Below are 26,690 nucleotides of genomic sequence, written 5' to 3'. Positions count from 1 at the left end.
TTTTTTTTCCTTTTTTGTTTGTTTGTTTGTTTGTTTGTTTTTTCGAGACAGGGTTTCTTTTTTTGTTTGTTTGTTTGTTTGTTTTTTCAAGACAGGGTTTCTCTGTGTAGCCCTAGCCGTCCTGGAACTCACTCTGTAGACCAGGCTGGCCTCGAACTCAGAAATCCGCCTTCCTCTGCCTCCCAAGTGCTGAGATTAAAGGTGTGTGCCACCACTGCCCAGCAAATGTAATTTCTTTTTGAGACAGGGTCTCATGTAGCCCAGGCTGGCCTTGAAGCTACTATGTAGCTGCGGATGACCTTGGTGTCCTGATCCTCCTGCCTCCACCTCTCAAGTACTGGAAATACTTGGTGGCTACCACCAAACCAGCTTTATGTGATGCTGGGGATGGAGCCCAGGTCTTTCCACAGGCTAGGGGAGGGTTCTACCAAGGGGGCTCTGTTCTCAGCCCAGCGGAGGCATTTTACAAGTCCGTTATTCAAATTCCATCAATGACTGAACCTCTCAAACACCAAAGGGTCAAGAGCATGATTTTAAAACGAAGGCCAGCACTCTTGGGTGACGCTAGCTTTGCCAACACTCCTACAGATTTTTCTCCTTTCATCAGAATCCCCTGATTTTTCCAAGTTCCCCACAGTTCCTCTGATGGGCCTCAGACAGCCAACACTGCAGAGGAAGGGGTACCGAGGCTCAGAGAGGGCAAGGGTCTTCTCTCGGCTACACAGCAAGGTGAGTAAACCTTGCCTCTTTCCTGCTGCCCCAAGCCCTTCCACCCCCTATGCAGCCTCCTCTCTCCTCAGAGGCATCTCTGCTGCTCGCTGTAGCTTACCAGAGGGCAAGACTCGGTAGCCGCTGCCTCTTGCTCCCAGCTGAGTGCCCGCCTTGCTCCAGGACACAGCTGGGGCTGGTGACCCTGTGCTGTGGCACGTGAGGACCACAGGTGCCATCCTGGTCACCGTGAACTGTGTCTGGTCGTCCGCAATGGTGGGAGGCACTAGAATACAAGACAAGTCCCTGCTGAGGTGCAGTGGGGACAGATAGCCACAGGACCTCAGGGACAGAACTGTCAAGAAGGGAGGCTAGGACATGAGGTAGTGTGAGGGGTGACAGCAGAGGCAGAAGCTGTGGAAACAATAAAGTCATACTGCACACTCAGCAGATATTTTGGGGCACAGAGATAGTCATGAATAGCTTTCTGTAGAGACGTTGGCCTGGTGACTTTGGAGAAGGCCTCTGGGAGAGGTGACACAGAATTGAAATCTGGAGGGAAAGTAGGTGTTGGCTGGGTGAAGGAATAGTTTCTAGCAGAGGGGACAGCTTGTGAAGAGCTCCTGAGGCAAGCAGAGGCATAGCTGGCCCCAGGGCAAGCCATGGGGCAAGCTGAACCTGGGTGGCACCTGTGGGGCTGGACCACACAGGACCTTGCAGGTCCAGCTGAGACTTTAGTCTGCCTTGAGGGCCTAGGCAGCTGAGGAAGGAGCAGATCTGGGTTTTTAGGCTGTTGTAGATTAGATGATGTCTGACTGGTGGGAGTAAGACCCAGGAGAGCTTCCTGCAGGAGGTGTCCTAAGATGCACAGAAGTCTTGGGGTGAAGCCAGCACAAGTCCCTCCTGTCAGGAGAGTGCCCAGGAGGGAGGGTGTCATACCCACATTTCCCACCTCTGCCAGGACTTACCATAGACGGTCACCTGGTAGCGCCTGCGGGACTCGCCCACCTCATTGCTCATGACACACTCGAACTGGGCTGAGTCCTGAGGGCTGGGAGCTGTGAGGAACAGGGCATTGGAAGGCAGGAGCCTGGGATGGACATAGGGATGGCTGAAGTGAGGGGCCTGCGGTGAGCCAAAGCGGCCTCCCCACTCCAGGCCTGCTTTGCATAAACCTCTAGACCTGACTCTTGAAGGATCTCCTAGGGGCTCAGAGGCCCTCTTGCACTTCAGGCAGTAACTCCAGCTCCAGGGGATCTGAGACCCTCTTCAGGCCTCGTGAGCTGCTGTACACACATGGGATATACTCAACACAGACAAACGTCATGCATGGAAAATAAGTATCCTCTAGAACTCTCTAGTCTCAGCTGTTGGGCTTGTGAGTGACTTTCATGTGCATTAATGCTGTTCTGCCTCCTGTGTGTTTGGGACAGTGTGTCATCGATGAGACACATAACAAATACTTCTGATGGTCACTGCCCATTGGCGGGCAACACTCAAAGTGCTCGGAAGTAACCGCGGGCTTCTGTTGGGGATTTGATTTATGTTTACATGGGAATTCACATCTGCTGCAGGTCCCTGCCAACAGTTGGTTTTTTGACTGGTCAATAAAGAGCCAGTGACTAATGGTTGGGCAGAGGGACAGAGGAGAGACTTTTAGTATTCCTGGGCAAGAAACACAAAGGAGAGAGGAGGATTCCACCATTAGGAGGGCGAAGGAGCCAGACCACACAAGAAAAGGTGCAGGAAGGAGAGTTCAGCAATACATAAGGATCAGGGAAAGCGGCCCCAGAGGCCACTCCCCTGACTGGGTCTAGGGTAGCAGAGATGAAGTATAGATTTAGCAAGTATTAACTCAGGAATATCAGAGGAGAGTGTGTTAGCCACGTGGCCCAGAGTAGCAGAGTGGCCCGGCTATTAAGCTAGACAAAGCATATTAAATATGAAGGTTGCATGTGTGTGTCTTTCATTCGTGAATCCAGAGCTCTTGGGCGGGTACAGAGCCGTGCACACACCCATCAGGAGCATAGAGCAGACTTTAATTATTTACCACTACAGGCTTTCTGTATGCCTAGCAACTGACCTGACACTGAGCGCCCCCCCCCAATACTTCCTTGTCCTATTTACAATGTGCTGAATAAGTCATGCATGTTTTTCTATGGGGCCATGTGCTCAAGCACCTTCTCTCCTGCCAGGGCAGTCCCCTGTGCCTCATTGTCACAATTTCTTCCTGGCATCTGGGGTTCTGGACCCTCCTCACTGACCCTGCCACACGCAGTGTGATGGGTCCCAACCTCCCATATATCTACACTGTAGATGGACTGTTTGTTACCGGTAGGCGCCTTGCTGCAGGCGGAAGTCCAGCTTCTGCCCATCTTTCCACCAGGTCACCAGGGGCTTGGGAGAGCCTCTGGCCTCGCAGGGCAGTGAGGCCGGGCTGTGGGCCGTCAGGGTCAGGTTGGAGGGGCCAGGGGCAATGGCTGGGGGCTCTGGGGAGAGGTTGGTTATTAGAAACAGGCATGGGGCAGGGATGTGGGGGGCTCTCTGAGACTGTGCAAAGACTGGGACACTGACTGGCATCTTCAACCCATTCTAGGGAGCTCCAGGGAGAACTAACAAGGAACAATGGATTGGTTGGGTCTTCAGAGTCCCTAAACCCGGTGCCTTCTTGACACTTGAATGAGGCTACCAAGGCTTCTGTCCATCAGCCCCACCTAAGGTCAGAGTCCTGCAAGGTAGTAAAACTGCCACGGGAGGAAAAACTTGAGTAGAGGACCCAATTCAGTGGCTTTGAGCCAGCTCCTATGGAACGTTTGACGTCCTGTGCCTTTAAGGAAGGGGGTGTGGCATATGTGTCCTCTGACTACACATGGGTAAAACCTTTCTCTCCTGTGCTTTCTAGCCGAAACCTCTTGAGGATTATTGCTTTTGGCCCCTGGCCCCTGGCAGGAGCGGAAGCTGAAGGCAGGAGGATGCTTCTCCCCACCCACCTACCAAAGACTCTGAGGTCTAGGCCTTTCCGGTCAGAGCCAGCAGAATTGGATGCTAGGCAGAGGTAGTGTCCAGCATCCTGTGCCAGGACTGGATGAATCCGCAGTGAGCCCTCAGGCAGAAACTCTAGCCTGGAACAGGAAGAGGGGTTGTCCTTGGAGACAGGCAGATGGGGCACTGAGAAGGGCTGGACTCCTGGCTGTGTTTCTAGCAAGATGCTCCCTTCTGCCCCCATCTCTCCCTACAAAAGGACTGCAAGTCAGTCCTGTAGTTGAGAGACCAACAAAGCTACACACACTGCCAGAGAGGGGCTGCTCCAGGGGGCAGTAGGCTCACTATGTTTGAGAATGGCCTCAGTGGCCAGGCTGTGCTGTATTACCCTGCCCTTGGATGCGGTAGACTGGATGGAGGGTGGTTGATCATAGGCAGGGCCAATGGTGTGCCTTGGGAATTTGGGCTTAATATTTACAGAGGGCTTGCTCTTCCCCAGGTTGCATGAGCAAGGGAGCTATAAACTTGGGGTAGAAAGGGGGTACCTGTCATGCTTATAGAGGTAGGGGAGAGAAAGAGGGTAAGGAGAAGACACCATATAGAGAGAAACAGATAGACAAGGTCAGTGGTGTGACTGTCCTTGTGATCAAGAGCCACCCATATCCTGTGTAAGGTCACTTTACAGCTCCAGCTGCCCAAATGAGTTTCTTTCTGTGACTGGTAAAGAGGAGCCTAAACCAAGATTCTCCTAAAGCCCTCCCTTCCAGCTCCCACCTGGGGCTCCCAGGGTGCAGAGGGATCCCATCCTTCCGCCAGCTCACAAGGGGCGTGGGCACACCGTGGGCCTGGCAGGGCAGCAGGGTTGTGCGGTTCACTGAGACGTTCACAGAGTCTGGTCCTGGCTGGATGGTGGGTGCCGCTGGGGAGGGGCAGAGGGCAGGGCTGGGAGACTGTGGCTCTGAAGGGAAGGTGGGCAGGGAGGGAGACACTCACTGTGGATCTCCACGCGGAAAGCCACGCTGGTGCTGCCTGCCGTGTTGCGGGCTATGCAGCTGTAGTCCCCACCGTCCGCGGTGCTCAGTGCCTGCAGCTTGAGGAATCTGCCCTGCTCTGGGAAGTGAGTGTGGGCATCTGCCTGCAGAGCCCACAGAGGAGGAGAAAGAAGGATCTTTATTGGCACTTGGCTATGACCTTGGTCTCACGGGTTCAGAACTGAGTCCTGAGTTGGCATCCTTTTGCTGGGAAAAGCCAGTAGGAGGAAATACCTTGGGAGATATATTCAAGAATCCAGCTCCTCTCCAGGTCCTACCTGCAGGACTGTATGACCATCCCTCCCATAGTCTGTTTCATAGATCCCTATTGATCAAATAAATCTTGGACAAGCATTAGGCCATGAGGCGAAACCTATGAGGCTCTGCACCATCTTAGGCTGGTAACAGACCTGCAGCAGAGGGTCACTCTGCTGAGACCCTCCGGAAGCTGGAGGGGCTGAGCACTGTCATTGAGCCCACAGACACACAATCTCATAGTCAGCAGCTACAACATAGATTTGGGTCACAAAGGCCTCAGTGTAACCTAAGGGTACCATGGAAAGAGCACCAGGTACGAATTCTGGTCTTGCTGCAGTGCCCAACCATGGCACAGAGTGACAGTAACATCAGGTAGAAGATGTGTGTACTGGCTAGTTTTGTGTGTCAACTACACAGGCTGGAGTTATCACAGAGAAGGGAGCTTCAGTTGGGGAAGTGCCTCCATGAGATCCACCTGTGGGGCATTTTCTCAATTAGTGATCAAGGGGGTAGGGCCCCTTGTGGGAGGTGCCATCCCTGGGCTGGAAGTCTTGGGTTCTATAAGAGAGCAGGCTGAGCAAGCCAGGGGAAGCAAGCCAGTAAGGAACATCCCTCCATGGCTTCCTGACCTGCTTGAGTTCCAGTCCTGACTTCCTCTGGTGATCAACAGCAATGTGGAAGTAAGCTAAATAAACCCTTTCCTCTCCAACTTGCTTCTTGGTCATGATGTTTGTGCAGGAATAGTAACCCTAACTAAGACAATGTGCCCAGAGCAGACATGTGGAGTGACATCCAGAGAAACAGACAGACAGATAGACACTCAGAGCCCTGCAGTTATTTGGTCAGAGGCCTCAGCTGGAGATGAAGGGGCTCACCTGAAGCAGCACACCGCCTCGATGCCACTCAATCTCTGGTGCTGGCTCTGCTTCCACAGAGCACTCCAGGATCAGCTGCCCTGGAGCCAAGCCAACCACAGAACGGGGACCCCGGGGCCCAACAACATTTGGAGGGGCTAGGGGATGAGAGGATGTGAGAGATGGACTCACTCTTACAGATCCGATGCCGCTCCCTCTTCGTCTGTCCCCAGACTCCCTCCCTACCTTGAATCCTAACCCGGAAGCTCTTCTCGACTTCACCTGCAGGGCTCTCAGCCAGGCAGGTGTACAGCCCAGCATTGTCCACCTGGGAACAGGGCAAGGAGATCAGCTGCTTCTGGCTCCACATGTCCACCCCTCTTGCCACCCCACCTTCTGGTCAGACTATCCCTCCTTGGGACTCTCGTCTCCATCTTGCTCTAGAGGTACAAGGGCAGGACTGGAAGTCCTTGTTCTAACTATCTGGTTTTCTTTTTTTATCAGTCTTGGGTCTGGCCTTCCTGGGAGTCCATAAGGACATAGGCATGGGGATCGTGTCCCTACCCACAAGACACACAAAAGAGGACCTGGGGGATATTTGGCAGCTGCCCACTGGACAGCTGCAGTGTCATCTCTTATCGTAACCCGCCCCAATGGGCAGTGCCAATACCTTCACATTCCGAACTCGGAGCACCCGGCCAGCTTGGCTGTCATTTTCTACCCTGCTCAGGGCCTGCCCATCTTTATGCCAAGTGATGTTGGGTGGGGGAATGCCGCGGGCCTCACACAGGAGTTCCAGGTGGGCACCAGGTGTCAGTGACAGCTCTGAAGTCTCACCAGACTCCTCAATGTGGGGGGGATCTGCAAGATGTCCACCTTGGGTCAGCCTTTCTCCCTTCCCCCACCATTGAGAGGCTTATTGCTGAAGGGCCAAGAAATAGTTGAGTATGGTGTGTGTGTGTGGGGGGGTGCTGGACGGTCACCTAGACATAGAAAGCACAGGTCCGTGGCCCCAGGACAGTGATTTGTACTTTGAGGAGTTGGTACATGGGGAGGGGAAAGAGTTGGAGCAAAATTTTTTTGCAGGGGAGGGTTTCGAGACAGGGTTTCTCTGTGTAGCCCTGGCTATCCTGGAACTCACTCTGTAGACCAGGCTGGCCTCAAACTCAGAAATCCGCCTACCTCTGCCTCCCAAGTGCTGGGATTAAAGGTGTGTGCCATCACTGCCCAGCTTGCAAATGTTTTTAATATGGCCCCTCATTGCACACTTTTGGGCTACATCATGAGGCTGTGTCCCTACATGTTGATGGCTCTAGCTTTTGTTTTTGACACCAAGGGTCTGGTGGTTAAAAATGTTGGAATAGAGCTGAAGAGAACCCGACTTCTCAGCCTCAGTAGCTCAGCCGGCAGGACCAGCAAGGCCCCTCTCTGAAGCCTCACACAAAGCTGACCCCAAACCTCCAGGGAACTCCCCTTCCTCACTGGCTTCTGCTCAGCCCCGGAGTCCCACCTCACCCTCCAGCCACCGAAGCCACTGAGGACAAGGCACCCACCCATCACAGTCAGCCGGAAGTGCCTCCTGGCCTCCCCTGCCTCGCTTGCTGCCATGCAGGAGTAGGTCCCCGAGTCACCAATGCTCACTGCTTCCAGCTTCAGGCCAGGCCCCTGCTCAAGGATCTGGGGTAACAAGGGCTCCCCATCTTTCATCCATGACACGAGGGGCAGGGGGCTTCCTCGGGCCTCACAAGGAAGGACTACTTCAGAGCCTTGGGCAGCCATTATGTCGTTCTGAAACTCCACTGGTTCCAGTGTGGGGGGCTCTGAGGGGGACAAGTGTAGGTGAGGTCCGCATCAATCCGCAGCAGGTGACCATCACCTGGGATCTTTGCACAGTCTGTGGTCCTCATGGGTAAACCCTTTAGAATTCCCACACTAGATGAGTCCCCCAACTGCACCCCTTGTCCACCTAATGGAGCTGGGGCCCAGATCCACTGCTCATTACCATAAATTATGCCTGTCAACTCTTGGCTGAAGGGCTTGCTCACAATTTGGGGGATAAATGAACAGAGAATGGAAGAAATTAGATTGGAATGTCCCATGGCTCTACCCGGACACACCCTGATGAGCCTCAGATTGGGAATTTTATTCTCATCTGTCCTAGCTTGAGTGGTACTCACTGCCCCACCCTTCCCCATACCGAGTACCAGCAAGGTGAAGTTCCTGTCAGCCACACCAGCTGGGCTTGCAGCCACACAGGTGAAGATGCCTGAATCTTCCAGCTGCACCTGAGAGATCCTGAGCCCCCTCCCCGAAGGAAAGAGGGAGGGGGAGGGGTGGGGGAAGGGATGGGAAAAGGGGAAATTGTTGAGTTTTCTTATCTCAGTTCTCAATGGTGGACTCTGAAAGGACAACCCTCTAGACCCACTTCACATCCCTTTCCTGGCCTCCTAGTGCTCCCTGGGGAAAGCCCCAACTGCTCTTCCCTGAACCCCACACCCACTACCTTCTCTAGTCCTTACTGCCTCAGCCAAACCTCTGCCTCCTAAACGCTGGAAGCTCACTGTCCCAGCAGGCATCCTTCCAACCGGCAACCACTCAGGATCTACCTGGCTTGTCTCCATCTACTGACCCCATTCAGTTCCCTTTCTCCTGAGCTGCTCTTGTGATGGGCCAGAAAGGGTCATGGTGTCAGAGCCAAGCCAGTCTCTCTTCCCAAACAGAGCCTTCCCACACCCTCCTGTCCCTGCCAAAAGCCTTTCTACAAGTCCAAAGGACACGGTGCACACGTGTGGTGGATGGTTGCATCCACCTGGCTTCCAGAATTTTCCATGATGCCGATAGTCCCCGAGTGTCCATCTCCCCAGTGCATCTCCCTCCCAGGTGCCTAGGAACCTCAGTGTCAAGAGTAGTCAGATTCAAAATGGAGTCCCTTTGGTCAAGCCCAAGGCAGCCAGTAAAGCTGAGGGCCATGTGGGAGGGTTCTTGTGCATGACTGCCCAATGTGGCTGTCAACACAGATGTCTGACAAAACTCTGAGCCTGAGTAGAAAATGTGCAGTGAGTACATCTGCCCGGCAGTGACCCATGCCACTTCAGATAGTGTCACTCTCACCAGCAATGTGTGGTAAAGGCCTGGGGTTACGCTGGGCGGTGGTGGTGCACGCCTTTAATCCCAGCACTTGGGAGGCAGAGGCAGGCAGATTTCTGAGTTCGAGGCTAGCCTGGTCTACAAAGTGAGTTCCAGGACAGCCAGGGCTACTCAGAGAAACCCTGTCTCAAAAAACAAAACAAAACAACAACAAAAAAGCCCTGAGGTTTCAGGGTATTTTGTAAAATTCTCATTTTGCCTTTAAAAGTTCCCCTTTCGGAGCCGACAAGGTGACTCAGAGTGTAAAGGTGCTTGCTGTGCATTTCTGGTGATTTGTGAGCCTCCCAAACCCAGGAAAAACCCCGCCCACCATGATAATAGTTGCTTGTTAGGAACCTCGAGACCCCACCTGTAACATCTGCCTGTGCCTGTAACAGTCTTCCTACCCTGCTCCCACCTTGGCAGCAGGGGGCAGCCTTTGGACTTGCTCTGTCTGGATGCTGTTCTCCATGGAAACCAGGCCTGGCTCCACCTTCTTCCACCTTAGCACCAACATGAGGTAAGCAGCTAGCCTTGACCACGGCACACTCTGTTGTCACGGTGTCCCCTTGACCAGCTTTCGAGCTCATGGTTTGGGGCCTTTCCTATCTATCCCTCTATACCTGGTCCCTTCGGCTGCAAGACTCTCTTGCTTGCTGAAGTCTAGAACCGCCAACTTTGCTCAGGCCCCTTCCAGGAAGCCCTCCTTGATTTCTACTTTGCTTTCCAGGCCAGTACACTCAGTTGTGTCCTCTTGGACTATGCCTTCTCCATCAGGCCACAGGTTGAGGCCTCCTCTGGGGTTCCACTAGGGGGCAGGATCTTCCTGGTTTCCCCAATCACCATAAACCTCGTTGTGTGTACTATTTGTATTTTTCTATCCACATGGAAGCATTTGGAGCCTGAGTGGCCTGGAGAACGTGTCAGCAACTGTCATTAGGGACTCCCCTACCTGAGGGTACGGCTGGAGCTGTGGAGGAGGGTGCGCTGGGAGAGTGGAAGGGGCAGGCCGTCCTTGAGCCAGCTCACATGAATGGGTGGGGATCCCTGGACAGGGCACGCCATGGTCACCAGCTCTCCAGTCCTGCTCACCAGGGTCCCTGTGTCACCAGCTTGTTGTTTGATGGTGGGAGGAACTGGGTGGTAGGTTAAAAGTGATGAGAGACTTAGAGGGAAGGCAGCGACCAGGCCTGACCTTACACCGCTGCCAGCTATTGTAGTTAGGGTCTGGGAGTCTTGGCTATGTCCTGGAGAGATGAAGCCCACTGTCTGGGACCCAGATTCACCCAATCTTTCCAGGGCTGAACCTTGGGCGGGGAAGCTTGCCACTCTTATTTGAGAACAAGGCCAGAAGGCCTAGGGAGCCTGCAGAGTGGCTAGCACCAGGTTTTGAATGGAGGTCCCTGGCTCCGCCCACTCATCATCCTGTAGGTTTTCCCACAGGGTCCTGCTGCTCCCTTCCTCTCCTCAGTCTCAGTTCCTCACCCAGTACATTCACTGTGTGTAGCCTGGCATCCTCCCCAGCTGGGTTGTGGGCCACACAGGTGTAGGCACCCGAGTCTGCTGCTCTTAGGCCCTTCAGCACCAGGGTGCTGCCATCCAGATAGAACCTGCATGGGGAGGAGTCACTGAGGGCAGGCGCACACAGGCTGGCAGCCCTGATGCCTCAGGAGGCACCCACCTGGCCTTACCGGAGGTGAGGCCCCACGTGCTGCTCCAGCGGGCCACCGTCCTTCAGCCAGGTTATATCTGGTGGTGGCTGGCCCTCGGCCTCACAGTGCAGCCGAATCTCCTGCCTCTCCAACACATTGTGTTCTTGTGCCGTGCCTGAGTTCTGGATCTGGGGAGGCACTGTGACACGGGCTATGGTGAGGGCCTACCAGCATCCGGGATGGGGCAAAGAGGGGGTCGTGTAGAGTGCAGACGCACCTAGTACAGACACCACGAAGTCTTTGCGGGCCTCCGCCTGGGTGTTCTCAGCCACACAAGTGTAGGTACCAGCCTGAGCCGGCTGCAGGTGACTCAGCTGGAGGCGGCCACCTCGGGAGACCACACCATGCACCATGCTGCTCTCTGTGGAACGAAGGGAAGCCCTTGAGTCCCGTACTCCCTGTACTGATAGGGAAACTGAGGCACCAGTGGGTCAGAGGCACCTTTGTAGGTTCCCACTGGCCTAGTTTCCTTCTGCCACTGTGAAAAGTTACCCCAACAAAGGCAGCATAAAGGAGGCAGGGGCCATTAGGCCCACTGTTCCAGTGACAGTCCTTGAGAAGGAGGGAGCGGTGGCACCAGGAAGCAGCTTGTCACAGCCAGAGCAGAGAAAGAAGGAATGTGTGCACATCTGTGTTCAGCTAGCTTCCTCTACCTGTGTATAACTCAGGACCCGATCCCAGGGAAAGGTGTCATCCATGCTTTGGCTGGGTCTTTCCACACCAGGAAACAGGCTTAAGACAATCCCAGACAGACACGCCCACAGCCAACATGACCTAGACACGCCCACATCACAACCGCCTTCCTTAACCCACCGGCAGCTGGCTGTTCTACTTCTTACAGCCCTCCTTCCCTCCCACTTAGGGTCCCACACTTTCTACAAATATCCAGGTTGCTGATCAAGGGGAATCAGCTACTCAGTGACCCTACATGAGTCACCCTTGGGGCTCCTGGGGCTCCTGGGACTCCACCCAGCAGCTTGGAATGCTTCTTGCAGCCCTATCTCCACCCCACCTTGACCCCTGTCCAGCCTTCCAGCACTGCATGCATGGACCAGTTGCACCTCGTATCCTAACTAGGGCTTGGGAGACATGAAATGCATCTCAAAGGCACAGTGCAGCTGAGGGCTGACAGCTGGAACATCTCTCGGCCTCAGGGAGCTGGGTTTTGGAGGGTGGGGGTAGGGTAGGGTATTGAAGGGTCAAGGGAGGGGTAGGAGGGTGCCAGAGAGGGATGGGAGGGGCAGTAGGAACCAGGAGGCCTCCTCAAAGGGGACTGCTGGGACAAATCGTGAACAGAAACCAGTCAGATGCAAGCAGACAAGGCCATGAGGCATTCCAGGCAGGGAACAGCACGTGTGAAAAATTAGAGGCCTGATAGACAGGGTTTGATGCCAGGCTAACTCAAGGGTCTACTTAGGAGAAACAAAAACACACCCCACCCCAGAACCCTGAACACCCACAGACACCTGCGCAAGCAAGCTCACTGTAGCCTCGTCGTGACAGCCCAAAGGCTGGCTAAGAAACAGTGCTACTTGTTCACGCCTTTTTATCTCTGCCCGTGGGAGGCAGAGGTAGGTAGGTATCTGTGAGTGTAAGGCCTGCCTAGTCTACACAGCAAGTGCCCAACCAGCCAGGGTTACAAAGCCACATGAGGTATTATATAAAGGAACAGTGAAAAATAATTTAATTTATTTCTGAAAAAGTAAGACTGATCCAGGCTGCCCAGTGAGCTTTCAAAGGCTCAGGCTAAATGGAGTGAGGCAGATGCAGAAGGTCACAGGATGACATGACGCAATCAGAATGAATGTCCAGAACGGGCATTTCACGGAAACCGACAGTCGACTGCTGTGGGGGGGAAGTTGTGAGGCATGGGGGATGGCTAATGGCTATGGGGACTCTTTCCTGGGCAATGATGACACTGTAAAATTGGTTCTGGCAGTGGCAACTCCTTGGATACTCTGAAAAGGACTTGAACGCTACTCTTTAAATGGCTGGACTGTATAGGATGTAAATTGTAGCTTACTATGATTTGAAAAGTTGGGATAGAGTCTACATGTGAATAAGGTGGGGGAACACATTGTCCAACCACAACCTGGAGTCTCCACAGCTGCCACTAACCCCTCAGAGATGAGCTATCAGACCCTTCTGCCTGTACTAGAGGGACCCATGGGCCTGAGACCAGCGGGAGGGGGGTGGAGGGTGCTGCCCTCGCCAGGCACTGGCAGAGGGCAGTGATGCCCAGCATGGGGGAGGCCTCAGTGGACAGTGCCTTAGGATTTACCAGCTGACCAGGTTGAGCATCTACAGACTGACCCTAGCAGGGTATAGAGCAAGGGTGAGGAGGAGATCTAAGATGGAATGAACCATGGCCAAGCAGGTGCAGAGCTGATAGACAGGAGGAAGGGCAGCTCAGAGCAGACCCAAGCCTGGACAGAGCCAGACTCGAAGAGCCTCTTACTTCTGAGTGGAGGGTACAGACACCAGAGGACTCCATGCTGGAGTGGCTCTCATGGAGAGGCACTGGTGGACAAGAAAAGCACTGAAGGGCAAATGGGGCGGGGCATGGCTTTTATCACAGAGCAGCCTAACCTGAGGAGTAAGGAAGGGAGGGAAGTGGGAAGAGAGAGAGAGAGAGAGAGAGAGAGAGAGAGAGAGAGAGAGAGAGAGAATGCCCCAAGCTCAGGTATTTGGCACCCTGCTGCCCCCACCCCCCAGTCCTTGGTGTTGGTGTTTGGGAGGTTACAGGCAGCCATCACTGGGGGAGGTCTTTGAAAGTACACAGCCCGGTCCCACTCCCTCTGCTTCCTGTCCGTGGTTAAAGCTGTGTTCTCTCGGCTTCCTGCTCCTAGCACCACACTTGCAGCTTGCTCTCCTCCCTCACTTGTGTGATGGGCTCTTCTCCCTCTGGAACCATCAGTCAAGGTCGGTCCCTTCTTCCTTAAGTTGCTATCATCAGAGCCACGCAAAGTGACAGAATGCAGAGGCAGGCTGGTTCCCTGTGGCTCAGTCTCCCGTGCTAGGGTTGCAAGCATGAACCACCACATTCCACGAGCCGTCCGTTTTTGACAAGACCATTGATACCGAACAACTTCCTTGGCTTCTACTGTTGCTCCACTGAATGAAGACCTATTTTGCACTAACATGGCACTCAGGACATGGATACTCACCCACGGGTAGTCTGTCCTTCAGCCAAGTCACAGTGGGAGCAGGGCTTCCGGACACATCACAGGCCAGGACTAGGGGCTGCCCAGCTACCTGGCTCACTGTCTCCCTCTCCGGTTTCTCAAATGTTGGGGGCACTGTGGGGAGAGATGGCAGGTTTCTGCACTCTTCCCTGCTCTCCAGTGCCTTCCTCTTGGGCAGGTTAGGGGTTTTTGTTTTACACTCTATTGATGGAGGCAGGAGTTGCTTTATTCACTTTAGTAAGCCACAGTTTTGAAGTGTCTCTGAAGCAGCATCCCAGCTGACCAACTCAGCCTGAAGATGGGGAATAGGCCCTCACGGACCAACAGTCCTTTGGGGTGGGTGTCTGATCGCCTAGATTTCCCTCAGCCTGATGCTACACTGCCAGCCACATGCCTGATGTCTAATCTATATGGCAGATTAGTGCTCTGTATGCCCAGTGGCCAGGTTCTGCTTTTCTGTGAAACTTGGCCGGCAGAGGAACAGAATTATCCCACTAAGTCCTTCCAAGCATGTCGCTGAAAGAGTACTATGTGGAGTTTTTGTTGTTGTTGTTGTTGAGACAAGGTCTCAGTCTGGTCTTGAGATAGCTATCCACCTAAGGATGTAGATTATGTACCTTTAACTCCTGATTCCCTGTTTCCATCTCCCTCCCATGGGATTATAGACATGCACCAGGCCCTGATTTTGTGCTATATCTTAACTCCCTTCTTGGTTTTGAAAACTCCAGATCTTGTGCACTTAGCACGTGGTGGTAGGGCCTCAGGGATCCAACCATTGATCTCATCCCTGGCAGCCCTGGGAGCTGCTTGGGGGTGACAGACAGAGGCTAGGAAGTGGCCAGGTGAAGCAGGGACCCCAGAGCAGAGGTTCCAAGAATGTCCCTGCTGGAGGTCAGGAATGCCAGGAGAGAGCCCTGGTTCCTGGCTCCTATGGCCACTCACCCTTACCTGGAAGCTGCATACGAGGACATGATCACAACAGAGCAGGACCAGACTGGCCAGCTAGCTCAGCCCTCCCTGTGTCTCCCCCAGTTTCTGCCATTAAGTCCTATAGAAAGGTCTGTACTGGCACCTCAGTGGTACCCTATTTCCTGGGATGAGCTCTGACTAGACAGGAGCTTGGCCTCCTCTGTCTGTCTGTCCGTCTGTTTCCCCTGTGAATGTAAAATAAGCTTTCTAAAACTCACCCTCTGGGCTGGGCAGTGGTGGCACATGCCTTTAATCCCAGCACTTGGGAGGCAGAGGCAGGCAGATTTCTGAGTTCGAGGACAACCTAGTCTACAGAGTAAATTCAAGGACATCCAAGACTATGCAGAGAAACCCTGTCTCAAAAAACCAAAACCAAGCCAAGCCAAACCAAACCAAACCAAACAACCAACCAAACAACCCCCCCAAAAAACCCCCAAACAAAAACCTCACCCTTTGGAGTCCGTGAATTTCATTCTCAAAATTTATGAGACAAGAACCCTAAAGCTACCAGTTTGGGGTGGCTTCCCATTAGGTTTTCTGCGACCCCAGCTCTCACAAGATCATGAAAGACTCTATTCTCAAAATGTTGGGGTCCAAACTGGTCCTGGCTTACCTTGGATGGCAAGGACAAAGGCCCGGGTGGCCTCTCCAGCTGTGTTGCTAATTTTGCAGCTGTACACACCCTTATCTGATACCTGGGGCAGAGAGTATATGGTGTTAGTGTGTGGAATAGAGATTCCCCAGAGCATCGCCTTGTCTGGGAAGCTATAGGGAGGTAGGACTGTCTGGCCTCTCTCAAGGCCTTGGAAGTGAGGGGAGCAGACTCAGCCCAGAATGCCCTGGTCTGCCCTTTACTATGGGGCTGGGGCTGGGTCAGAAGATAGGAGTCGAGGAGAGGCACAGATTCATTCAACAAACACTTCCGAGCTTGACCTGCTCCAGTATGGAAGGACTCTGTTCAAGGTCACTGTAAGGCAGAGCAGAGCTAGAGTCCAGCTCTTGGTTGCTCCAGGCCTTTCCTGGTTGCGTGTGTGTGTGTGTGTGTGTGTGTGTGTGTGTGTGTGTGTATTTACTTGGGTTAAGGAGATGGCATCCCCACATCATCTTAGGCCCAGGCCTATGAGATCAGGAAATGCTCTGCCCACTGCCCGAGCTGCCTACGGCCACTGACCTGTGAGTCCGAGATCTCCAGTTTTTGTCCACGTTGTAGACCCTGAATCCGCTGCCCCAGGGCTAGGGGCTGCTGGTCCTTGAACCAGGTCACAGCTGGCTCTGGGAGTGAGTCTGTCTCACAGCTTAGGATGGCTTTGTCCCCTGCTCTGACCTGGATGTCCTCCTGGGGGCCTCCAGGAGCCTGTTTAAAGCTGGGAGGAACTAAGAGCCAAAAATACAGTGAGGAGGCACTATGGACCTGTCCACATCGCACCTAAACCACCCTGGGTAAATCGTCCAGGGAGACCCACTGGATCAAATGGTTGGCCAGACCCTCTAGCTCAGTGCTGACCCAGGGTTGTTGGAGGAGTGAACCCAGTCCAGCCTTCCAGAGCTGACTGGTGCCATGGGGCCTGGTGCCTAGACATGGCAGGGAAGGTGCTGACTGCCGGGCTTTTTGTTTTTCTTCCCAGCATCTCCTGACTAGGCACAGCCTTCTATGGGGTCCCTCAGCCCCTGGTACTCCTGTTAACTCATATAGGCACCCATACCCAGCTGTGAGCTCTCAGGGCCTGGCACAGCTAAGTATATACAAATGAATGAACCTCCCCCAGGACAGAAAAGAACTTTCTAGAGAATCTTGGCTGCTAACACTGCAGACCAGCTTTCCCCCAAGGGAATTCCAAAGACGGAGTGTGCTGTCAGGCTACAAGTCAAGAATCTCTGACCTTCCTAGCCTAGTTCTTAGGGTTCATCAGTGTTCTGCCCCCTCAACTTGACTGCCACTGAAGCTTACAGTGAGCCACACGGTGAGCCAAGAACTGCAATTTCCCTTCATCTTCATACAGATTGTCACCTTACACACAGGACATCTGGGGCTCAGAGATGGGGAGACACTAGCCCAAGGTCACAGATCAAGCCTGTGTGTGCATGGCTGCATCAAACCCTGGTGTATCCACCTCTCAAGACTAATTCACCCTCCTGATGACTGTTTGTAAGCAGGATCCCAGGGGGCTGATGGGAAAAGTAGAGGCAGGCACAGGAGGGACAGGACATACCCAGAACGTTGAGCTGTACCATCTTTTGGTCTCGGCCTGCAGCATTGAGGGCTTCACACAGGTAGGTCCCAGAGTCAGCTGGCTGTGCTCTTGCCAGCCGCAGTGTGTGGGTACCTATGGGACAGCAGTCCCTGCACCAGAAGCCCCAGGGCCCCAGGCTACTCCCCATCCCCAGTCCTCCCAACATGCACAGCCCTGTCCCAGGTTTGAACAGCTCAGACTCCCAGCAGAGCCTTGAACCAGGCACAAAGCCTCAGTTTACCAACCAGGAAGGAGGAAAACCTCTTGTCCCAGGGAGAGAGGCTGGCCATCCTTGTACCATGTGACCTCAGGGCTTGGGTGAGCATGAACTTCACAGGGGAGGGAGACACTGCTGTTGAGGGTGGCACTGAGCTGGCCAGCGCTCCAGTCCGATATTTGTGGTGGTACTGGATGAAGACAGAATTGACAGTTACACGGGTGGAGAGCGCAGACCAGGGGGGAAACGCATCAAGGAACTGGCCCAGGCTCTCAGAGCACACCCTGATGCATCTTCATGCAGCCCTTGGAGGGCAAGCCTTATTAGGTAGAGCTGCCTACCCACAAGAGTACAGGATAGCTTGATCAGAGCAATATAGCCATTCTGTGAAAGCCACCCAGCCATCAGTGGCAGAACCCAGATAGCTTCCGGGCTTCAGTTTGTGACTTTCAGGATTATCCAATCTATCCTCAAGGACACAGCTGTCCCCACATCTGGGGTCATGGTGACACAGAGGTCAACAGCAGACTCAGGGTGGTGAGACCCTTTCACTTCAGTTACCTCTTGGAGTAATTCTATAGTCACAAAGCCAGGCCATCTCCCAGGGTCTGCTGGAAGGTGTCCTTTAGACTCATGTCAGGCATACAGTGAGTGCTCGGTAGTGATGATGTAAGGCCTTGGAAAAACACTCCCCTCCCCTGCCCAGGCTGTTCCTGGCTTGGTTGGCCCAAACATGATTGAAGTCTCTCAAGTGTTCTTTGTCCTGAGGTGTGGCTGGGCCCAGGCTGAGGTGTCTGAACTCTGAGTCTAGGTGCTAGGGCACCCTCAAGGTGAGGTCAGAAGGGACCCGCAGAGGCCCCCTCTTGGCCATCTCACCTTGGACCCTGAGGGTAAAGAGTTTCTCTGCAGAGCCTGCTTGGTTCTCCGCAAGGCACATGTAGCTGGCAGCATCGGCCACCTCCGCAGTGGAAACCTGAGGGCACACAAGCCAGTCCTGATGCCAAGGCTGACAGCTCTGAGAGGACCCAGGGACTCCAGAGCGAATCCCCATATTGCCGGTGAGCACCCCTGTCTGTCTCCCCACAGCAGACACCTGGGCTGCAGGTGCTCACAGTGACCAGCAGCAGTTCCTCTGAGGCCCATCTGGGGCTCTGTGTGGTGTCTTGGTTGGTTTTCTGTAACTAAGTGGATAAGAAGGCAGTGTGGGGGGCTGTGTTTATCTCTGGAGGAGTCTGTGCAGCTATGGTGTGGTGATGTAGATCCTGGTCAGAGCATGCAAGGGGCTGCCACTCTGGGCCTGGGCTGGCCCTGGGTGTGGTACGAGTGCTCCTGATTTGCCAGAAGTGACTGATGCTTATGAATACTGTGTAACCAGCTAGGCACCTCACAGATGCCATATGCTGTGCAGGTGACATCCCCATACTCTACGGGGCCTTTATATGGCCCAGATGACACTGTCCCTTGGTTCCTAGTGCTTTTACCCTGTTCTCACCTTCAAGACCTGTCCTTTCTCTAGGACCTGCAGCCGTGGGCTGGGGGACACAGGCAGCCCATTCTGGAACCACGACACAGCAGGTGCTGGGTTCCCCAGGGCTGGGCACTCTAGGCTGACAGCACTGCTGGCATTCACTGTCACCTCCTCTACCAGCTCCTGTGTGTCTCCCGGGATCACTGGCGGTGCTGGGTGCAAGGGGAGAGGGAGAAGCGGTTTAGGTGTTGGGCAGGGGTGAACAGGAAGTTGGTCCCAGATGCTGGCTGGGGTAGTCTTGTGCTCTCTATTGACTAAATCTCTCAGGCCTGGAAGCAGCTAAGAAATCTGGGCTTCTGAGAAGTTAGAGTCTACTCAAAGTTACATGTAAGACAAAGCCATTTCACTTTCGCCTGGCTTCAAAGCCCAAGCTTGCAACACTATTACAAACCTTCTGAGCCCAGAGGGATTGCATCCCCACCCCCACCTCCGCTCCCCAGGGCCCTTCAGAAGGAGGCCTCTCTGGGACCAGAGCCTCCGACAGGAGGAGGGACACCTCCTCACCAGGGACACTCACTCAACACCAGTAGTTCGTAATGTAGCCAGTCCTCGCCCACCTCATTGGAAGCCTTGCAGGAGTACCTGCCCGCATCCTCTGCCTGCACAAGAGGCAGCTGCAGGATTCGGCCTCCTGCAGGGACACAGGACAGGGGCCTGAGCTCAGAGGCAAGAGCCCTGAATTCAGAGCAAGGAAGCTGTTTCTTTTCTGGAGGGCCCAAGACATATCATCATCGCTCCCTGCCTCATCTGAGAAGTGAAGAAATTCAGCTCAAGGGAAGATTAATCCTTGCTCAGTAAAAGGCCAGGTTTCAGGTGTAGGCTCAGTAGCATGAGTACTGGAAGTAGCCCATTTCACAGATGGGAAAATGAAGCTTCCAACAGGGTTAGCAAGAGGACGTGGGCTAAGGTCAGAGAAGGCATTCTCAGAGGCAGGGTTAGTTTCTAGGATAGTGGCAGCTGGGAGCAGGAGAGGAGTTATGTGGGACCCTTTGTGACCAGGAGGCAGCCAAGAGCAGAACCTGGTCTACATGCAATGCTACTGAGTGCTAAGGATTCCAGGTCAGGGAGTCACCAGCCAAGGCTGTAGGCGTGGTTTGATCATGATCAGAAATGGGGTCTCCAGAGCTATGCAGGGGAGGCTAAGGGCACAGTGGAGCTCAGGTGAGGTCCGGGGTGGATTTGTGATGAGGATCTATAGTCAGCTCAACGTTAACATGATCAGGGTTGGCAGCCAGGGTCAAAGGTCAGCAGTGGGGTTGAGGTCCATGCAAACATGAGAACCAAGTCAGTAGTTGGGGTCAGGGGTTAATTGATAGCTGGGATCAACTTGTGTGGGATCTGCATTAGTGATCTCTCCATGGCTGAGCCCTAGGATGTAAGCCTGGGGTCCCAGTCTGAGGTCAACAAGAGGTTAGAGGTCAGTCCAGGGATTTCCAGCTTGGACAACCTCCACATGCATGGCATCTCCTCATCAGAGACTGTTGTAACTGACCTCCTGTCTCCCATCCAGACCCAGTGCTGGTCTGGGCCTGGCAGGCTACCATGCAGATGCTATGCCAGGGGACCCCCAGGGGACCCCCTTCCCCCCCCCCAGAGTCACAGCAAGAGCCGTGGTCTGTGGTGGGGGTGGGGCAGGCAAAGGGAAGCCAGGCATCTCTAAGCCTTATTCCAGGGCCTTTCATTTCAAAGCCACTTATAAGAGATATTTCAAAATAAGGTCCACTTAAACAATTAATAAAATATCTAATAAGGAAATATTTTAAATGGTAAAATGAAAGTAGAAAATTTTCACAATCTGTAAGCTATGAAGATAGCATAGACTTCAAAAGCCAGAGAGGGGGCTGGAGAGATGGCTCAGTGGTTAAGAGCACTGACTGTTCTTCTGAAGGTCCTGAGTTCAAATCCCAGCAACCACATGTTGCCTCACAACCATCTGTAATGGGATCTGATGCCCTCTTCTTCTGGGGTGTCTGAAGATAGATATAGTGTACTTACATATAATAAATAAATCTTAAAAAAAAAAAAAAGCCAGAGAGAAGATCTTGCATGGGATCGTAATTGGCCTGAGGTCAATCTTGAGGTGTTTTCTGTCTGAAGCTGTCCACACTACTTTTTGAGACAGGGTCTCTCACTGGCTTGGGTTTGTTAATGAGTAGACTGGCTGTCCAGTGAGCCCCAGGGATCTGCTGGCCTCTGCTTCTGCGGTGCTGGGATTATGACCTGCACCAGCACTCCGGGCTTTTCCACGGGTCTGCGGAGTAACTTGAGTTTCTGCTTGGCTGGCAGGTCCTCGAGGGGCTGAGCCTGCGATCCCCATTGCCTTCTTGCCTTGGGATCTTTACATAAAGAGACCCACCTCTCCCTAGAGCACTGGTTCTCAGCCTTCCCAATGCTGCGACCCTTTAATACAGTTCCTCTTGTTGTGGTGACCCCAACCATAAAGTTATTTCCATTGCTACTTCATGACTGTACTTTTGTTACTGTTATGAATTGTAATGGAAACATCTTAGCTGCAGGGTATCTGATCTGCCACCCCCAAGAGGCTATTAGCCACAGGTTGAGAACCACTGCCCTAGAGAATCACACCATTTTCCTGAGCATTTGAGGTCAATAAAGATTCTAAAGAGCCAAGACATGGGCTCTGACCTGGGAAAAGCAACCCCATGCAACTGTTATCCTCCATTTGCGAGTTTCAGGGATGCTCTGGGGTGGTCACCCCGCAGGCAGCATCCGGCCTACCTTGCAGCACCGAGACTCCATCAGCAGCTGACAGGGGCTGACCCTCCCTGTACCAAGTGAGCTCTGGTGGTGGAATGGCATTGGTGTCACAGTACAGGTAAGCTGGGTTGTTCTCCACAATCTCTCGATACTCTGTCACCCTGCCTTGGGCCTCCTCCTCATGGTGAAGGGGCTCAAAGTCTGCATCAATATCGCCCATCTTCTGGAACATAGGGGGCACTGCACAGAGGGAGACCAAGCCATTAGAAATGCTATATAGGGTTAAAGTTGCTCATCATTACTGCCAACCAGTCTGGGAGGCACTGCCACGCCCTTCCACTCAAGCCACCCTGTAGTCAGGCCAAGACTTCTCTTCAATCTCCTAGGGACTGCCTGTGAAGCTGCCACATGAGCTTTAGGAGAAGTCCCTTGTTCTGTGGACCTCACTTCTAACTGATGTCAGAGAAGTTGGGTAGCACACCTGTCACCCTAGCACTTAGAGGCTGAGGGAAAAGGACCACATGCCAGGCCAGCCTGGGCTACAGGAAGACTTTGGCTCAAAGACTTTCGCTCAGAAGAGCAAAGTGAAATAAGATAAAAATGGCTTTGTAACATGGAAAGCTTTTTGAAGGGAGTTAGGCAGTTACCAAGTGTTAGCCTGCATTTGTTTGTCAGCACTCACGCACAAAGCTCTTTGTAGAAGGGGCCCCAAGGCCACCTGCTTTAGTCATATCACTTGCACCTTTCTCTCTTTCTTTCTTTGAGACGGGGTCTCACTGTGTAGCCCCAGGTGATCTCAAACTCTTGGAGATCCACCTGGTTTTGCCTCAGGGTGCAAAGGGATTAAAGACGTGTGCCACCATGCCGGACTTAGAACACCTGCATTTTGTGAAGGATGAAACCAAGGCTCACAGGGAGCCAGTGACATCCAACCAGCCCAGTTGTGGTGGTTTGAATAGGTATGGTCCCCATAGACTCATGTGTTTGGGTGCTTGGCCCACAGGGAGTAGCACTGTTAGGAGGTATGGCTTTGTTGGAGTAGGTGTGGTCTTAGAAGAAGTATGTCTCTGTTGGGGCATGCTTTGAGGTCTCATATATATGCTCAAGTTAGGTCCAATGTAGGACACAATCCCCTTCTGCTGCCTTTGGATCAAGCTCCTTCAGAGCTCCATCTCTACAATCATGTCTGCCTGCAAGCTGCCATATCTTGCCATGATGATAATGGACTGAACCTCTGGAACTGTAAGCCAGCCCTAATTAAATGTTTTCCTTTATAAGAGTTGCCATGGTCATGGTATCTCTTCACAGCCATGAAACCCTAAGACAACAGTGATGACAGGGCCAGGGTGAGGCGGCTGAGGGCCAGATGTGGCAAAGGAGAAAGGATGTGTTCTAATCAGGCCACTATCAAGCACTGTGTGGCAAAACCTGTCCTTCCTTCATTTGACTTGACCTCCAGCCTCCCTGCTTCCATTCTTGTGTCCCTCCCAGCCTCCCAGCTTCCCTTGCAGCCTCCCAGCTTTTCTTGCAGCCTCCCTTGCAGCCTCCCAGCTTGCCTTGCAGCCTCCCAGCCTCCCTTGCAGCCCCCCAGACTCCCTATCTCCAAGTCTCCCAGCCTCCCAGTCTTCCAGTCTTCCAGCCTCCCAGTTTTCCTCCCTACCTCTCCTCAGCCCCCTTGGTCCCTCTCTAGCTTTTCTTTTTCCCTGACTTCTCTGACTGCCTCCCAACCACTTAATGTGATTTAAGGCTGGAGCCATCCTCTTCCGAACCTCATTTCTTAGCCACAGAAAACACAGACCATTCAGTATCTGAGATGCTGAGACAGATGGTCCCTGGAGAATGCCTCTGTGGAGTGGAAGGCTCCTGGTGCCCAGCTAACATCACTGCCATGGATCACACCTTTCTACTTGGAGGCAGCGTCCTGTCTTTGGCCCACTGGTTGTCATCCTCCAGCCCTCCCTACAGTAGGTACCACACGCACCTTGGATGAGAACATTGAAGTCCTGGTCATCCTCGCCAGCCACATTGGTGGCCACACACAGGTATCGGCCAGAGTCAGACACCTGTGTGGGTTGGATCTGGAGCAGCCGCCCCTCCCCCAGGACACTGAGCCGCTGGCTGGGGGTCACAGGCTGGGGGACAATAGAGAGGGACCAAGATGAAAAATCAAAACTGTTTATTTGTTTTGAAACAGGGTCTCACATAGCCCAGGCTGACTTCAAACTCACTATGTAGCCAAGGATGACCTTGAACTCTTGACCCTCCTGCCTCAGCTTTCTAAGTGTAGGGATTACAAGCATGTACCACTGGATACCCTACTCTATATCTTAATAAATAAAAATCAGACCATAATACAAAGTGATGGGATTGTCCAATGACTCCGTCAAACCAAACCCAAATGTTCTCAAAAGCAGGGAAGAAGCAAAGGAGTGAACAGAAGAACTCAATGGTTGGAAAGTGTTTGTTTTGTTGTAATTAAAAACTGAAAGGTGGTGCTGGTGAGATGGCTCAGCGGGTAAGAGCACTGACTGCTCTTTCAAAGGTCCTGAGTTCAAATCCCAGCAACCACATGGTGGCTCACAACCACCTATAATGAGATCTGATGCCCTCTTCTGGTGCGTCTGAAAACAGCTACAGTGTACTTAATTATAATAATAAATAAAACTTAAAAAAAAAAACCTGAAGGGTGAGCAGAGCCTGCTCTGGGGCTAGGTACTGTCAGGGCTTCTTTCTGGAAAGATCCAAGCAGGGCTAGTGAGACTCTAAGTCGAGCGTCTAAGGTTGTCTGGGGTCCAGCACGCACCCTTCCGTCCTTATACCAGCTGATGGAAGGTGGAGGCATGGCCCAGCATTCACACTCCAGGGTCAGAGAGCTGTTGACTTTGGTCTTCACTTCCTTCACGCTGACCTCCCCCAAAGGGTCATCTTTGGAGATGGAAGGGGGAACTGAAAAGCCACAGGCTGTATGAGGAGTGGGTCTGGGGAGGGTCCTGAGACCCTGACCCACTGGTCCTAGGGATAGTTCCCTATGGAAGGGGCTGGTAAATAGGATTCTGGGAAGGAACACATCTGTACCTACTTAGGGTCAGAGAGGGCCTTTTGGGGGCACAGGTATCAAACTGAGGGATCCCAGGTTGCATCTCTACACCAGTAGGAAGCCAGGACTGGGGGGAGGTATGGGGTCAACATGACCAAAGTCTTAACACTATCCCTTCCCTTCCGAGGATGGGAAATGGCAGAGATCCCCTAACCCAGCTGCCTGTGACCCTCAGGGAAGACAGCCACAGGACGGAGTCCCCGGGTCTCAAATGTGGCAGCACTCTTCTGCCTGCCAAGCCAATGTCCCCGGGGTAGTAGGGGCTCACTGAGCACTTCCACATGGTAGTTCTTTGTCGCCTCCCCCAGCTCGTTGGTGACTACACAGGTGTACTGGCCAGCATCTTCCTTCTGGGCGTTCAGGATCTGTAGTCCATGGGTACCTGCTCGGGGATCCGTGGCCAGAGTTACCCCAAACAGGGTTTCGTCATAGACATGAGCTCATATTGACCCAGCTCAGGGACAATTCATCTCTCTTTTTCCAAAGAGATCCAAAGCCCACCCCAGAAGCAGCACCTGGGAGGAGCTGGATGTTCTTCGAGGCCTCGAAGGGAGACCCATCCTTCATCCAGGTGATGTTGGGGGATGGAAAGGCCAGTGCCTCACAGATCAAGGAAATGGGATTGTTGATGGTCACAGTCACTTCCTCGTTGGCATTCTTCTCAGGCACTCCCAGGATGGTGGGAACCACTGTGAGGGGAAGGCAAGGAAGGCCTTGGCTAACAGGGTCCAGCCTGGGCTTGGGGACTCTGATGACCAGGACAGCAAGGACCCTAGGCTTCTCCTTGGTGCTGTAATGTATGAGGAGAGTGGGAAATGCAGCTCAGGGCAGCCAAGCCCCCCTCCACCAGGCAGCCACACTATAGGACGACATGAATGACCAGTGTCCCTCAACATTCACTTAACATATGTCCTTATTCAGCCACAACCTTCTTGTTCTGAGGAGGAAGAGGAGGGGGGCTTTTGGTCTAACTGCTTCTTGGATCCTAAACTCTCTTTTCCTGCTCCTGCAGGGGGCACTGTTACAGTTTGGACATGAACTGTCACAGGAAAGGCTTGTGTGCAGAAAGCCTGGTCTCCAGCAGGCATTGCTATGGAGATCTGGCTGCTCCTCCATAGTGGTTGCTTGTGGAAATTTGAGGTTCCCTCCTGCAGCACCTGGTAAGAGGGGGGTGGGGAGGTGGGGGCGGTGGGGGAGGCCCAGCACTCACCCAGGACACTGAGCTGTGTGTGTTTGGTCTTCTCCCCCACAGCATTGCTAGCGATGCAAGAGTAGTGGCCAGCATTGGACAGATTGGCCTGGGGGATCCATAGGAAGGCCCCATCTGCTGACATCTTGTAAGGGTCTCCAACAGCCAGGGACTGGCCATCTTTGAACCATGTGATCTTGGGCTGTGGGTGGCCTATATAAAGAGGAGACAATGAGATCCTTCAGCAGGCTTTGATCAGGTGGCCTCAAGGGTCAGAGGAGACTCCCGGCCAGCACAGATGTGGAGTTTGCATCCTCACTTAGGATGTACAGCAAGAATAGCCTGGGCCTTTCTTCAGGAATTCCACTCCTTTACTGGGAACTGGGCAGAGATGGCTTGGCATAGACGGACAAGATCCATTTGTCCACCTATCCTTCCTTTCATCTATTCACTCTTCAACCCATCTATCTGTCTACTTTACTGCATGCTCATGAATGAATCTTTATATCCATCTGTCCATCTATCTTCTTACCTACTTAAGACACACGTAATAATCGACCTATTAATCCATTCTTCTATCTCCTCATTCATCCTTCACCCACCCACCTACTCATCCATCACCCACCCACCCATCTACTCATCCACCCATTCACCTACCCATACACCTGTCCATCCATCCATCCATCTACCAACTCATCCATTCATCCATCCACCTATCCATCCACCTAATCATCCACCCACCCACCCACCATCCACCCACTCATCCATCTACATATCTATCCATTCACTCATTCATCTATCATCTTTAGTCAAACACCTAATAGATAGAATAGAATCTATCTATTCTCCCACCCATTCATTCACTGTCTTTCTCTTTTTTTTTTT

At 53.1% G+C, this 26,690-nt stretch overlaps 1 protein-coding gene across 1 annotated transcript in view; it reads right to left on the bottom strand.

Moving 5' to 3' along the window:
- The window catches only part of Hmcn2 (hemicentin 2), a 151,066-nt gene that overhangs the window by 31,329 nt on the left and 93,047 nt on the right, over positions 1-26,690 (bottom strand). Inside the window, exons 49-77 of the mRNA XM_031369744.1 lie at positions 25,827-26,018; positions 25,132-25,305; positions 24,885-24,998; positions 24,323-24,465; positions 23,501-23,651; positions 21,541-21,759; positions 19,319-19,432; positions 18,766-18,953; positions 18,150-18,246; positions 17,302-17,463; positions 17,036-17,149; positions 15,997-16,199; positions 15,439-15,520; positions 13,839-13,970; positions 10,889-11,032; positions 10,651-10,810; positions 10,445-10,569; positions 9,912-10,095; positions 8,031-8,128; positions 7,387-7,653; positions 6,504-6,694; positions 6,080-6,161; positions 5,855-5,991; positions 4,684-4,825; positions 4,465-4,609; positions 3,703-3,830; positions 3,041-3,197; positions 1,677-1,798; positions 830-994 (exon numbers count right to left, since the gene is read on the bottom strand). Coding sequence (XP_031225604.1) covers positions 830-994; positions 1,677-1,798; positions 3,041-3,197; positions 3,703-3,830; positions 4,465-4,609; positions 4,684-4,825; positions 5,855-5,991; positions 6,080-6,161; positions 6,504-6,694; positions 7,387-7,653; positions 8,031-8,128; positions 9,912-10,095; positions 10,445-10,569; positions 10,651-10,810; positions 10,889-11,032; positions 13,839-13,970; positions 15,439-15,520; positions 15,997-16,199; positions 17,036-17,149; positions 17,302-17,463; positions 18,150-18,246; positions 18,766-18,953; positions 19,319-19,432; positions 21,541-21,759; positions 23,501-23,651; positions 24,323-24,465; positions 24,885-24,998; positions 25,132-25,305; positions 25,827-26,018 — 4,332 coding nt within the window. The remainder of the gene's footprint in view (positions 1-829; positions 995-1,676; positions 1,799-3,040; positions 3,198-3,702; positions 3,831-4,464; positions 4,610-4,683; positions 4,826-5,854; positions 5,992-6,079; positions 6,162-6,503; positions 6,695-7,386; positions 7,654-8,030; positions 8,129-9,911; positions 10,096-10,444; positions 10,570-10,650; positions 10,811-10,888; positions 11,033-13,838; positions 13,971-15,438; positions 15,521-15,996; positions 16,200-17,035; positions 17,150-17,301; positions 17,464-18,149; positions 18,247-18,765; positions 18,954-19,318; positions 19,433-21,540; positions 21,760-23,500; positions 23,652-24,322; positions 24,466-24,884; positions 24,999-25,131; positions 25,306-25,826; positions 26,019-26,690) is intronic.

Source organism: Mastomys coucha, unplaced genomic scaffold (assembly GCF_008632895.1).
Source record: "Mastomys coucha isolate ucsf_1 unplaced genomic scaffold, UCSF_Mcou_1 pScaffold15, whole genome shotgun sequence".
Classification (NCBI taxonomy): Eukaryota; Metazoa; Chordata; class Mammalia; order Rodentia; family Muridae; genus Mastomys; species Mastomys coucha.
The sequence above is the reverse complement of the archived record's forward strand: the minus strand, read 5'-3'. Positions and strand labels throughout refer to the sequence as shown.